Below are 15,491 nucleotides of genomic sequence, written 5' to 3'. Positions count from 1 at the left end.
ATAATAGTTCTCTGGTGAGTCCTAAATCTTGAATTTCCAAATAGTTAATAAGGATCTTCTTTCTTGATGCTATAATATGTTCTTTCGACTTCATATGAAGACCTGCACTCATGATATCTTTCTTTTCCCAACCATTATCATCTTATGATTATGCAGTCTTTCCTTGGATTGTCATCCTTGAAGGTGAAGGATCACCATAGGAAACTGGTCTCTAGAACTCTATCATCGCTTTTCTTACTGAGACTGATGCGACTAGAGTTTGTCAACTCAATAACAAAGATAGTCCATGACCTATTTCGACATCTACGTCAGACATCAGTGGCTACAAGCTTACCTTTTGCCTGCTTATCTAATTCGTTGAATAAACTAACTCCATGAATTGTATAAAAGTAGTTCATTATTTACATAAGCACAATGACAGAATAGTTCAGAGTAAGTAGTTCTTACCAGAGCTCGTTTTAACTCTTCCTTTTTTTCTAATAGCTCATCATTTACATAAGCTGCCATAGATGCCTTTGAAATTTCTTTTTTGGGTGACAGAGAAACATGCAAAAACTCAGGGAAGGAGCACAAATGCAAGTTTTGGAGTCTGATTATATTATCATTTGTGGTTTAAACGGTCGTCTGTCTTTCATTCTAAAGCAACTAGATCGATCTCATCAATTCGCTGTGCGTTTAGGGACTGCTACAGCAACGTAAACATTATGCCTCCACCGTATTTTTTATTTCCTCTTTTTCATGCATAATTATTCGTTTCGACACAAATTATATTTTCATAGGAGGCAGAGAATTCTTCTTATGTCAGATCTTCCGAGAAAGCAAATGGACAAACTAACTGACAACACTGCCAAGGATCTTAACCATATTGATGTCCTTACAAAGAGGTACAAGAACAATGCCCTATTCCCCAAACATACAAACTTCATAAAACGTATTTGATTCGAAGTGTATTCGATTCGTTGCATTAAGTTTCCATTTCTTAAACATTGGCTTCTGCTTGTGCAGTTGTAGCCTTAGTTTGACAAAATCCTTTCAGAGAGCAGCAGCCAATAAGGCACGCGCCATTTTCATATTGCCTACAAGAGGAGACCAGTAAGACCTCTATTGACTTCTTTTCAAAGAACCATGTTGCGAAGTTTAGTTGAAGATTTACGTAATAATATTATGTTTCCAGGCTTTGTTACGCTCACGTTTAGTGATTACTGTTTGTTAACTGATTAGGTATGGAATTGATTCTGATGCATTTCTATCTGTATTAGCACTTCAACCTATTCCCAAGATCGAATCTGTACCGACAATTGTCGAGGTATTTTCATTTGCATAACCATGGGAATAATAGTACTCGATGAGAAATGTCGAGTTTAATTTTGGACCCTTTTTCTGATGCAGGTTTCAAATTCCACTACATGTGAGCTCTTAAAGTCAATCTCCGGACTGAAAGTAGAGCCAGTAGAAAATGACGCTTCTAAACTATTTGTTCAATGTTCTCGGCAAAAGGGGCTCATTAAGATATATAGGCACTTATTTATAAAAGTAAAGCACAAGATCTCATTGACAGTTATTATTGTGATGTTGGAAAGACACAGAGCATAAGTGCATAACGATTATGATATCATGTTTACTTCTCGACTCTTAGATATTTCAGGATGGTTCTGATTCCTTTAGCTCGACCTATAAAACTCTGGATCGTTGTCCATGTCGTTGTGCTCTACCTTTCTTCACCGGCACTAACTAGTGCCGTGTTATTGCAGAGAACGTATTCAATCTTTGCCGTTTTCCTAGTCTAACAGGACTGACTAATAGAAGAATAAGACGGGGTTTCCATGTCGTAACACTTTCGCTTAACTTTGTGTTCATAGAGGTAAGAACTTCCGTGCTGTTTCCTTGTGTTGGTTTCTTTTCAGGCAGTTGTTTGTGGTATTTTCGGGATGGTCAGATATACTTCCATCCCAAGGATGATGAAATTCTTAAGGAAACTGACGAAGTATGTCAACTTGAACTTTTTACGTTTGTGTTCCTCCGCATTTAAAAGTTAAGCTCTGCAATTTAGCATCAATAGATATTATCATGCAGATATACTGGTCTCTGTAAATCACTTCGTTCTGTAGGATGGACTGTGGTTTGCAGGACTTAAATGTAATCTTTCCTTTTGGAACAGAAATATGACTTGTCGATTTATCGGATAGCTAAACCTCGTACCCTTGAAGAAATCATTATAGCTTTTTATGTCCACGTATCTTTTTTTTTAAATAATTATGTCTATGTATCTGAATGTGTGCTACTGTAGAGAGTTTCTTCAACTTCTTGAAATGGAGCAATACTACTACTTATATATTCTCTTTTATTCACGTAGGTATTGCTAATTGCACTGTAGACATTAAATTTTTTGTCCATTACTCATTATTTATTATTTATTTTTTTTATTATATTTTATTATTACTATAATAATTTTATTATTATTATTATTATTAAATAAATTTTATTATTTCAGATCCAAAATACAAACAGCCCCAACCCAAATACATAAGCCCATATTCTGTGGCCTAAAGGAAACCCTAAATCTAATTAGGGTTTATGTTTCATGCCTCAACTGTCATCCATCATCAGCCGTTGGATCTGATTAGATCCAACGGTCCCCGGATGTGCCAGAAGAAACCCTAGGGTTATGATACCCTAGGGTCACGTCGCCGCTTCCTCTTCCACGCCACTGCCGTCGCCTCCAATAACGCTCCACCTGCTGGCACGCCTCGCCGAAGTATCCAGAAGACTCAAGGATGCCGTCCACGTCGCTGCCCTATGGTGAGTCACCACCTAGTTTGGTGACTCACATCGAGGGCCATTCTTTACCCGGTTCGAAGCCATCACCAATGATGGTTATAAATACCATCGACCACGTCGACAAACAAAAAGTAAAACGGAGGACAGCAAACAACAACCAGAAAAAAAAAGGAGAAGAGGAAGAGACCACAACAACAACGAACGAGAGAGACAGAGAGCAGAAAACGAACAAACAAACAACACCCAACAGTAGCCAAATAAAGAAGGAGAAGAGAACAGAAGCTTACCAAGGAAACTACATAATCATCGGAGCCTTCCACGCGTCCTCACACTCCGTCGGAGATACGAAAAATCGAAGGTAGTAATCGTAGAATTACTACGTTTGGTGGGGTTTTAGGTTAAAACAACCTCAAAATAGTTTTTAGGACTCTGAGATCTATATTTTGGGGTAGGTTAGAAAAATTCGGCCATCGTGAACGGTGGCCGGCGGCGACGATTATCACCGGAGCACAGCGGCCGACGAATGGCCAACTCTCTTCCTCGATGAGTGTATTTAGAGAGAATGGGGAGAATCTCTCAGTTAGAGAGAAAAGGAAAGAAGAAAGAAATGAGAAATGGCCATTATGGCCGGCCATAAAGGGTTTAAATACCCCTTCCCAAACGACGACGTTTTGGGGAGGGGTATGTGCGTAATTTCACTAACCCTTTCTGCAGTACCCACAATTTTGTAATCTTCTATTTTAGTCACTGAAATCTATTGTTAAGTCTTTTAATTCAGTTTCTTAATTTTTTGTTTATTATAATTTACTCCCTAAACATAATTATATATATATTAAGGAAAATAACCGAATTAGCCATTATAATTTTGTTAAATAATGTTTTAGTCCCGGACAGTATGTTTTAATTTATTTTAATTTAATATTCGAATTTGATATAAGTTTATTTTAGTCCCTAAATTAAATAAATGTAAAATAACATGTTTAGTCTCTGTGATTTTAAATAAATAATTATGAATTAGTGTATCTAATTTTAATATGTTATAATTTAGCCACTAGTTTTAATATTTTAATTTATTTTTATTTTAATTGTTTTTTTAAATATATAAGTTTTACTTTTATTTATTCATTGTTTAATTTTTTTATGTTTAACTTTTTATTATTACTATTATTATTATTATTTAGTCATATAAATATATATATATATATATAATAAATAATATTTATTTATTTATTCTATTTGTTTTCTATTAAAATCCTATTTATAAATTTTATTTTATAAATTACTTTTAAAATAATCATATTTTAATATATATTTATTTTTCAATATTAAGAAAAGGCAGTCTTAAAGCAACTAGATGTCTATTTTCTGATATTTTTAAATAAATAAATATCATATTTTAATAAATTATATATATTAATTTATTTTAATTATTTTTAGAGAAATGTTTTATTAATATTTATTTATTTTTTAATATTAAGAAATGGGCTATCTTAAAGCACCTAGAATTCCTTTTCTGATATTTCTAAGTAAATAAATATCTTATTTATATATAAATATTTTCTTAAAATTATACTAATAAATTTGAAATAATAGGATTATGAATTAAATATATATTTGAATTCTTAAATTTCCAATAATAGAGACAATTTATAATTAATGAGTACCAATTTTGGGCATTATAGAGGTGCTAATCATTCCCTAAATGTAAACGACCACGAATCCTTTTTTACTAAAATTTTTGGTTATACGCAGATCAGTTTATCTTTTAAATTATGTTTTCTTCAAAACTATTTTAAAAGATTGTTTTTAGGTATTTGACCTACCTAACCCAAAAAAAGGTCAATGGCGACTCCCAAAACAATTTTTAAATCAAAATAATTTATTTATTCATTTTAGTTTCCCCGCCAAGTAAAAATTTCGTGCCCGGGCGAAAACCGGTTACGATAGGTTGGCGACTCCCTGGGGAACTGGTCAAGATTTGAAATTAATTATAAATTGTATCTATCAATTAGAAATTAAAAATTCATATGTTTAATTTATAATTCTTTCCTTTCAAATTTTTTATATATATACTTATTATTTTCATAATATTTTATATATTCTTTTTTATTAATATCTTTATTTTATTTTCATGTATTAAATTTCATTATTTATTTGTTTGTCAAAGGTTTGAATATTTCTCCTCACACACAACACGTTCATTGCATAACATAAGCTTTATAATCAAGCTTGTCCCTTTTAAGCGGGAGTGAAAGCGACGTCTTCGTGAGAATTTATTCTCCGTGTTAGATCTAGCAAGTAACTTTCGGGGTTCATATGCTCTATGTCTTCGTGAGAATTTATTCTCCGTGTCAGACATAGAGAAATGTGTCCCCTCGAATTGAACTCAGCCCGCTTAAGTTCGTAATGGACTAGGATTGAGGGATTGGGAGCCCAAGGGGCACCAACAAGGACAGTTCGAGTACCTTTACTCCTAGAACTGAAACTCTGCATATAATAAACCCTAGAAATTCTCCTGATCTAAGATAATACTGAAACTCTGTCCGTAGATGTACACAAAGGAGAAATAAGCTCTAACTTTTAATTTATTATTTTTCTCTCTGAATAAATGCCTATGAACTAGTAATCATGCGGTTAGGTTAATTTTTCCAAACAAAGCATGGACCTAGAAAGCATGATGTTAGGATTTATACCTTGATAGATAGAATTTTTTTTGTCTTTCCATTAATTGGTACTAACCATTTTATTTTTCTTCTTATTTTTCATACATTTTGTTTTGCTCTAACTTGTTTATATTGATTTCTTTTGTTTACATTGCATGATCATAGCATAACCAAAAGGTGTTGACTTGAACGACTGTTTATCAAATTGGAAAGAATTCATAAATGGACAAAAAATTTTATAATCAAACAAAATATGACGCAGCCAAAAAAAGACATCCTGGAGAAACTCCAAGGATCGAGGGGAGTTCTTCACACAAATATCCGGTTATATTAATACCAAAAGTATTACACAAAGATCCTCCCAGATTGATACCAAAAGCAGTCTACGGTAAAAGCATCAGTCAGGCATTCAGAATAAAGGAGGTTTTTATGAAGCTCAAGCATGTTATTTGAATGATCAAAACAAGAAATTGAGCACAGAAATGGAAACCATGCATGAAGATTTCCAGAAGGTCAGTCAAGCCTTTCAAAATGATGGCATAAAAAACACCAGAAGAGTGGATAACAAGGGTCACCAAGCTAAAAAAGAACTGCAACATATACGAAGATCTTGTCCAAGAACTTTTTGAACACAAAGGTTCTCTTACAAGGAAAAATGAGCAATTCCGAGAATTGACACATAAGATTAAGGAAAAAGACAATATCATGAAGAAAGATGCTGTTCAAGCAAACAATGTGGCTCATAAGCTGGTATACTTAGCTGGCTTCACAAGAGAATTAAAGAAAATTGATGACTCCACAACTAAGCATAAGTGGAAGTTAAATTGGCTTTTAAGGGAAATAGAGAAATTAGGAGTGAAAATTGTCCCCTACATGTAAAAATTTTGTTTGTGGCATGGAAACTTTTGTGTTCAATAAAATTTGTTCTAAGATGATTACTCTTGAGTAACACCTTTTCATACATGCATTTGCATTTTGCATCTTCGCATTTTCATTTTACATTAGTACTTTTATGTTTTCTTTTGCATTGCACAATTTTCTTATGCATTTGTATTTTTGTATTTTTACGTTGTATTTACATTTTCATTTTATATTTGCATATTTTGCATTCTTATTTTTTCATTTATGCATTTTCTCATTTATATTACATTTTTTATTTTTTTATGTATTGTTATATACATTAATGATAAAAACATGTAAATAATTCATAGAAGCTTTTCTAACAGTAAAATCGAGACCATTCATTCATATTACTTTACCATCATCATGAAAACAATGGAGCAATCTTATGAGGGACTACAAGATCAATGGTCAGAACAATTGACAGGGTTACCTCATGATACAACAAAAGAAGCATCAGATTCAGTACCAGATGGATCTAATCAAATTATTCATTGGATGTCATCTGATAAAGAAGAGATAACCGATAAAGAGCAACCATGCTGTCAGATTGAAGAGTCAAGAATGATAACATACCCTGTGGTATCCCACCTGAGCTCAATTTGGTTCCAGATTTGGTTATTCCCCATAAATTCAAAATGCCTGATTTTGAGAAATATGATGGCACCAGTTGTCCCTTAATCCATTTGAGAATGTTTTGTAGAAAAATAGAAGGATATTTAAGTTCTGATGATCTGTTAATTCACTCTTTTCATGATAGTCTCAGTGGAATAGCAGTAGTATGGTATAATCAGTTGACCCAAGAACAGATCAAGAGATGGGTTGATTTAGTTTATGCATTTTTGGAACAATATCAGTATGTTAAAGGCTTAACTCTAACACGTATGAATCTTCAAGGAGTAAAGAAGAAACCCAATGAAAGGTTTCAAGAATATGCCTTAAGATGGAGAGGAGTGGCAGCACAAGTTCAACCTCCCATGTTAGAAAAAGAGATATCACGTATGTTTCGTGATTCCCTTCCCGCTCCTTTCTTCGAGTTAATACAGACAAATCTGATGAAGGAATTCGAGAATCTTGTGACAAGTGGAGAATTAATTGAGAATGTAATAAGTGAAGAAAACTCAAAAGTCACATCCAAGAGCCCGAAGGATCAGAAAGTGAAAGTTGATGATGTGAATGAATGTAGCATCCATAGTTCCCGCAATTACAAAAGGAAAAAAGCAAGTAGTTGTTCAGATCAACCAAAGAAAGTCATACGATCAAGAAAAACTTTGGAAGTATTCCAAACTTCCATTTCAGACTTGTACCCTCATTTGGTTAAAGGTCGATACATTACACCAAAACCAACGAAAGTACCACCAAACCCTTTTGCCCATTGCTATGATCAAAATAGTTTCTGCAATTTTCACTTGGGGGTGAAAGGGCATTCAACAGAGAATTGTTGGCCACTGTTAAAAGAAATAGAGACGCTTGTTGATAAATGAGTCTTGACACAAGAAATGATCAAGAAATAGGGGGCAAATGAGGATAATGACCCTGATCCTATTACACACCCAACATTAGAGGAGTAATGATGCATAAACAAGTGGAAGTGTTATCTACCACTATAGTACTTTTCTATTTTCAGCATCTTGTTTGAACTTGTTTTTTTCTGTTCCTTTCTCCGTTTTTTGTGCAATAAATAAACTTGTGTTGCTTTTATGGTTATGAACAAGGAATTAAATTTTAATCTTGAAATTTTTGAGTATCAAGTATATTAAATATTCTTTTTCAAGAATTATAGATCTTTGGCAAGTGGTAATATTATACCTTCCGTATCCCGAACAACGCCAATTACTTGATCCTTACAAAAACCAAATCCTCACATACATTTATCTGAGACTTCAAAGTCATGTCTCTACCTGTTTTTGAGACATCAAATACAAATGTTTACCTTCTTCGGTAGAGTTGATGGGTTCATTACCTTCCACTATATACACGACTTCCAAAGTCATACCTTTGTCCTTCCATATACAAAACCATCATGAACCAAAAGACCTCAAAAGAACCAAACTTTCGAATTATCCGTGAATCTTCCAGCAAGAAGAGACGAGATGAGGCATTATGGATCAACTTATCGAATATAATTTCGAGTGATTGGGGTATACTCAAAGAAGAAAAAAAAGATGGATTGATTCGAATAAATAAGTCATGCATTAATTACATTTTCATGTAAATAAAGATTAATCTTGAATATTCATCCCCCTGGGGATAATTCTTTTTGCAAAGGCTTATGTGTATGAGATGACGAACGGCATTGTTTCATTTATCCTTTCAAATATATGTATATATATCCCTTGTTGTCCCTTTTTGAGCCTATAATATTTTTTTCTGATTCAACCTTAACCAAGGATCACCCTCCACCTTGGAAGGCAAGAAAAAGGATATCTGCTCACAGGAATAAAGATTGTCAATTACGAAGGCAAATCTTCATGAAATGAATAGATTTTTGAACTACAAGGTAGATCAAATAAAAAGTGCTTGAAGATCAATCCATTCAAGAATAACAAAGAATTTTCGAAATACAAGAGGAAAAGGAGGTTCTCAAAGAAATTGAAGTCATATACTCAAAAAAAAGGAAAAAGGAAAAAAAGAAAAAAGAAAAAAAATTGAATCATGATTGGTGACTCATTGAGCCTCAAGCTACAAGGTTGATCAAGTACAATAAGTTCAAAGATTCATATTCAACAAGAAGCACAAGAAATGCGGGAGATGAATAAATCTTATGGAAAAATCCCCAACAAAGCAGATCCAAGTCAAGCAAGGCAAGATTGAAGACATCAGAATGAATTGATCCTTGGTTTAATTACCCTTAAAACACTTGTTTGGGCCTTTTTATCCATTTCTTTTGTAACCATAAGCCATGGCCTACATTACGTACCTGAAAGGTCCATTCTAATCATACATGGATTTCTACGTGAAAGGGACTATCTTCAGATTTCATTCCGCCTCTCAGGATTGATTTTTATTTACAAAATTGTTTTTTAAAATCTTTAATACATGATATGAAAAATGATAAAAGGGGGTTCAAGATGTAAATTTTTAAATAACATCTTGGAACCAAAGGAGGATTCTAGTTGAAAACCTGAAGAGGCGGCTCGAAAAGCCTCCTTAAGCCAGCTCGAAATTAATCGAACTTTCTCCTCTATCTCCCTGATCAAGTCTGAACCTACACTCTTACCTTCACTGAGCTTTGTAGAACAAAGTGGAACCCTACACTTGAGTCGATACAAGGCCTCATACGGAGCCATCTGGATGCTCGACTGAAAACTGTTGTTACAAACTCTACTAATAACAAGTGATCCTCTTAACTACCCTCTATATCGAGGATAATACACCTGAGCATGTCCTCGAGAATCCGGATAACTAGCTATGACTAATCATCTGTTTAAGGGTGAAAGGATGTACTATAGTGTAGTTTGGTGCCTAAGAATTCTCGAAGGGCTTTCTAAAAGTGAGAAGTAAATTGAGGGTCTTTATCTGAAATGATGAATGTCAGTACACCATGCAATCTCAGTATCTCACGAATGTACAACTGAGCTAACCTCTTTAAGGCGTTATCCATCATAACTGGGAGAAAGTGAGCTGATTTATTTAGGCGGTCTATTATAACCCAAACTGCGTCATGACTATGTCTAGTCATTGGTAAGCCGATCACAAAGTCCATGGTTACTCTGTCCCATTTCCACTAAGGAAACTATATGGGCTAAAACAAACCTGAGGGAACCTGGTGTTTCGCCTTAACCTATTGGCACCTAGAACCAAAATCTAACACTTCTCTTTTCATGGTTGGCCAAAAGAATAATCTGCGAAGCTCATGATACATACTACAATGCACCTCGTAGAGAGTCTTACTACAATTGAGCATATGCGGGTATGACCTACTGAATTTGAGTTTTCAACTATTCATCTGAACTTTGCGATCTGTTAGTTTCACTTACCAATTCTAGTTCAACTCATAACTTGACTAACAACCCACCATCATTGGATAAACTCAGTCGTGTTAGAAGGGCTCGCAACTCTGATATTGACTTCCTACTCAAGACGTCGGCTACACATTAGCCTTTCTGGGATGGTAGTCTATGACACAGTCGCACTCCTTAAGCAACTCAACCTATTTGCATTGTATGAGGTTTAAATCCTTTTAAGTAAGGAGAACTTGAGGCTTTTGTGATCGGTGAAGATGTGACACTTCTCACCAGAAAGATAGTGTTGCCATATCTTCAAAGCAAACACTACTACTGCTAGCTCCAAGTCATGAGAAGGGTAATTACGCTCATGAGGCTTAAGATGACGGGAATTGTAGGCTACAACTTTACTATTCTACATCAGAATAAATCCAAGCTCATTCAATGGAACATCACTATAAATTGTGAAGTCCTAACCTGACTGTGGTTGGGTTAACATTGGGGCTTGGGTCAAGATTACCTTCAACTATTTGAGCCCTCCAGTCACCTCTCATTCCAAACAAAGGGAACTCCCTTCAAGAGTAGTTTGGTTAATGAGGATTCTATTATCGAGAAGACCTGAACAAATCGATGATAGTACTTAGCTAACACGAAGAAACTACGTACCTATGACACATTCTTAGGTGGCTCCCACTCAACCATGGCATGAATTTTCTGAGGGTCGACTCTAATGCTTTTTGCTCACACGACATGGCCCAAGAAGGAAACCTCTGATAACCAAAACTCATACTTTACAAATTTGGTATACAACTATTTGTCTTTAAGAGTCTGAAGAACAATGCGAAGATGTTAATCATGTTCGTCCTCAGATCGAGAGTACACCAAAATGTCGTATATAAACACCACCATAAACTAATATAAGTATGGGTGGAAGACTCAATTTATCAAGTCCATGAATTCCACCGGGGCATTGGTGAATTTATCAGGTCCATGAATGCCACTGAGGTATTAGTGAGTCCAAACGACATTACCAAGAACTCGTAGTGATTGTACCTTGTCCTAAAAGTTGTCTTGACCATATCCTCATCCTTGACCTTTAATTGATAGTAGTCTGACCGTAGATCTATCTTGGAAAAAATGTATGCTCAACTTAGTTGGTTGAAGAGGTCATCTATCCTAGGGTGTGGGTAATGGTTCTTAATGGTTAACTTATTCAATTGCATGTAGTCGACACACAACCTCATCAACCCATCATTCTTCTTAATAAACAAGACTGACGCTCCCCAAGGAAATTTTCTCGGTTGAATGAAACCTTTCTCTAGTAACATTTGAATCTGAACCTTTAACCCCTTTAGTTCTGTCATGCCATTCGATAGGGAGCAATGGACACCGAAGCCAAACCTGGCATTACTTCAATGCCAAACTCCAACTCACGTTCGGGTAGAAAACCTGACAATTCCTCTAGAAACACTTTATGAAAATCTCGTATTGCTCGAATATTTTTTAGTATAGGGACTGAAGTTTGGGTGTCAACCATGTAAGCCAAGAAGGCCTCATACACATAATCGATCATCCTTTGGGATTTCAAAGATGAAACTATCCTTTTCTAGAGGGATCTCTCACTGGTCATTACTAACTTGATCCCATAAATTGTCTTGAGTTTAAACCTCCTACCTTTGCACCTTAAACTGAAATCGTGCTCGGTTAGCTAGTTTATCCCCAATATCATATCAAACTCCTTGAAGGGTAACTCCATCAAATTTACTGGATAGGTGTGATCCTGAATTCTCACTAGGCAGCGTTTGAAGACTTTGTCCACAAGGACATCTATAACTAAGGGGCTCGTTACCCGAACATCTATCCTAAGATTCTCTGCTGGGGTTTTTATTTCTTGAACTAGGTTTGAGCAGATGTAAGTGTGGGTGGAAATAGGATCTATTAAAGCAGTAACTAGTAACGAAAAGACTGTAAATGTACCTCATATGACATATGCCGTGCCAATTTTCTCTTGAGCTCGCACCTCATATTGCTTGGAGGCCACTCTCGACTCTACATCAGCCACTGATCTAGCGATCTCATAGCTCTAATGTCCAGGCACAGTGCTACTGTCCCTAGTTGGCTCTCGACCCCTATGCACTGATGGTGCCGAACACTGAGTAATCGTTGATGTCACACCCTGAGCTACATGCAGTCTCTGGAAAAATGACTCATGGCACCACAACTATAGCAACATCCAAATCCTATTTGGCATCTTCCCGAGTGTCTCTTCCCACACCGAGCACATGTGGTATAGTTAAACCCTAGTTGGTTCACTAAAAGTACTCCACGACGCTAAATTCAATGGTCTCCTCCTTGATTTGGATCTACCCCCGTGATTTGAACTCTGCTTGGTCATCTTGGACTGTACTATTGGGGGTCTCAAAGAACCCTGACTGACCCTGGCCCTTTTAGCTGGAGTCTGTGAAGGCCTCACTGAATCAGTGGCTCTCATAATATCTCATGTCAACTCACTAGACTATCAAGTCTGCCTATCCAAAGCCCTTTCAACCGCTTTTTCCTAGCGGGTTAATTGAGCGAAGACCTTAGGAGGATTAGCTGTAAAGTGAGTTAAAATGTCTCCACAAAGGCCCTCTTTGAACCGATAATAGTAACGCTCCTCGGTCGGAATTAACTCTGCGATATATTTGCTAAGATGGAGAAACTCTCACTCGTACTCCAACACTGAACGATCATCCTAAGTCAAGTGCAGGAACTATTCCACCAAGTCATCGATGTTGATCTTTTCGATGTAGTTATCTCTAAACTCAACAAGAAATTGGTCCCACGACAGCCTCTCCAGCTCCATAGCCATCTTAAAAGTCTTCCACCACTCTATCATGTCATCCTTTAACATGGTAATGACGTACTTAAGATTACCCGTTGGGGTAAGATGCAACTGCCCGAGGGTACGGATTGTCTCACGGAGCCACTAGTCGGTCGCAATGGGATTGTCATCCTCTGAATCAAAAAATTGATGGTCTTATATTTGTTGAGTCACTCAACTAAGGACTCCTTAGGTATGCTCACTGGCTAAACTGGGGGTATTAGCGGGGTAGGTGGTGCAGCTGTAGTACTAGGGAGAGACCTAGCTACATGTCTAAGTACGTAGGTGAGGCCCTTGAAAAAGGTCACCTCCTCGACCCTCGCATCTACTGTGCATGTCTTTGAACTGTATCTGGGATAAACTCATCACCAGAATCTACTGCTAGTGAGGCATGACTCTCGCCTCTGCCCTCCTGACTATGGGTTGAATCGTCTGTCATGGGTTTTATTCTGAAATTAGAAAGAGAAAGGGTGTCATTGTCGTCATTCCAGTTGTTATAGTTATCTTTAAATCCTTTGCAAATAAGGATTCTTTCCATCCTTAATTTCTACTTGAATATCCCACTTTTTAGGATTTATCCCCTTGTTCCAGGATTATCTTCAAAAACCATGAAATTTTTTGCTTGCTAGGAAAATTTCTAATCTGCACAAATTAACACACAACAGTAGTATATTTTCCACAAAAACCAACCAAAATGCAATATCAAACTTAGTTGTGAAGGAAACTATGAAATCATGCATGAATAACTAATAATGCAACTAGACTGAACCTAAGTCAAACAATAATTACGGGTAAAAGGGTAGAAAATATAGTACTTTTATATGCTTAGCACCCCTGAAACTCAAACTATTGATTATCCTCAAGCAATGAATGACATCCACTTTTTTATATCAATTAGACAACATTACTCTTACACTTGCTTTCTACCTGTTACCTTAAAACCTTAGCAATTTTCTTTCAATCACCTTTAAACCTCACGACAATAAGAAATTAACTCAATTCAACCTATGATGCTCGTATAAGAGTGTGCTCTTAGTCAAGAAGGTTCACCACCATGGGTATTTGCAAAGAATAACAAAATTATCAAATTAAGTAGTAAAATAAAAGATGTCACAACAATTAATTAGCTTAACTAGAGCTTTAGCTTGTCACAACTACCTGCAAGTACTTGAGTAGTAAGATGATGTCAACAATGAACCCCCAACCTTTTAGGTTGAGTCATCCCGTGAAGACTTTCATTCAATCATGTTATTCACGTCTATCTTTACTACTTAGTATTCACTAAGCATACCAAATTTTCTTTAGCAGCGGAGTGTTCTAGAGTTAAAAATTTGTTGTGGCAATTTATTCAACTAGAGCCCAATATGCACCTTTAGCAAATCACATAGAACTTAAAAAAATGCAGGACAATTAAGTATTCGCCAAAATACCTACAAGTTAACCAAACACGACATTCGATAAACAATTATAGCATCACAAGAATCATTAAGGCAATCTCAAATTATCTTTAAGTGTAAAAATTCTCCATATTAAAATGCTATCAGCAATTATCTCATCATAGGTAAGTAAAAAGGCTCGATAATTGTTTATCTTTCTAAATGTTATAAAAAGTAAATGTGATGGAAAATTTGATTGAACAACACACACAATGCAAAATGACAAAGTATGACATAACACATGCAATATGATAAAACTAATAACAACTCCCCAAACTCGAGATAAAACTAAATTAGATGACTAAATGAATGCTACTAATTATAAAATAAACCCCCAAATTCGAGAGGAGTATTATCCTCAATGCATGAAAAACAAATGGGTTAGTCAGAAAGGTCGTCACCTTGAATGATGATTATACTTCGAGCCATTTGTTTTTTTCTTACGGTGGTTGGGAACGTGTTGCTGATGGTGCGCTCAAAATCCTTTATCCTTAGTCTCATCGCTTAGGTGAATCATACTTTTAGATTTCATGGCTATGAGTTCTTGTATCCCAAAATTCAAGCAAAACAAAAAGATAACTATTAAATAACAAGATAAACTAAATTAAATAAATAAAGACTAAAATAAATATAAAAAAATTTAAAAAAGGAAAAAATTTAACAATAAAAATACTGAATGAGAGCATATTCATGCTTCTCCGAGCGTAATAATTTCATTGTCGGGCTCAACATAGACACTGGTGTAGTGCTTAAATTGTTATCCATTGACTTTAAACTCATGTCCATCGATGATGGACTTGGCACCATGGGATAAAGGTTTGACTACCTCGAACGGCCTAGACCATCTCGATTTTTATTTTCTCGGGAAATATTTTAACCGAGAATTGAAAAGAAGTACTAATTG

At 35.6% G+C, this 15,491-nt stretch overlaps 1 protein-coding gene and 1 long non-coding RNA gene across 2 annotated transcripts; both read left to right on the top strand.

Annotated features, from left to right (window-relative positions):
- Positions 1-406: 406 nt before the first annotated feature.
- On the top strand, positions 407-843 carry LOC120136800. Its single transcript, XR_005517374.1, has 3 exons — positions 407-432; positions 541-695; positions 780-843. It is a non-coding gene; the product is annotated as an uncharacterized LOC120136800 (long non-coding RNA).
- A 25-nt stretch (positions 844-868) lies between these two features.
- On the top strand, positions 869-1,959 carry LOC120136927 (putative ion channel POLLUX-like 2). The gene is made up of 6 exons (XM_039152856.1): positions 869-897; positions 1,006-1,092; positions 1,222-1,306; positions 1,390-1,517; positions 1,637-1,756; positions 1,905-1,959. The coding sequence occupies exons 1-6, from the start codon at positions 869-871 to the stop codon at positions 1,957-1,959; spliced, it is 504 nt and encodes a 167-aa protein (XP_039008787.1).
- Positions 1,960-15,491: the final 13,532 nt, after the last annotated feature.

This window comes from Hibiscus syriacus, unplaced genomic scaffold (assembly GCF_006381635.1).
Source record: "Hibiscus syriacus cultivar Baekdansim isolate YM2019G1 unplaced genomic scaffold, ASM638163v2 tig00110637_pilon, whole genome shotgun sequence".
Taxonomy (NCBI): Eukaryota; Viridiplantae; Streptophyta; class Magnoliopsida; order Malvales; family Malvaceae; genus Hibiscus; species Hibiscus syriacus.
The sequence above is the reverse complement of the archived record's forward strand: the minus strand, read 5'-3'. Positions and strand labels throughout refer to the sequence as shown.

Coding starts and splice junctions, on each gene's coding strand:
- LOC120136927 (XM_039152856.1), top strand. CDS start 869: ATGTCCTTACAAAGAGGTACAAGAACAAT. Junction 1,093..1,221: donor TTGCCTACAAGAGGAGACCA/GTAAGACCTCTA, acceptor TTAACTGATTAG/GTATGGAATTGATTCTGATG. Junction 1,757..1,904: donor GCCGTGTTATTGCAGAGAAC/GTATTCAATCTT, acceptor GTTTCTTTTCAG/GCAGTTGTTTGTGGTATTTT.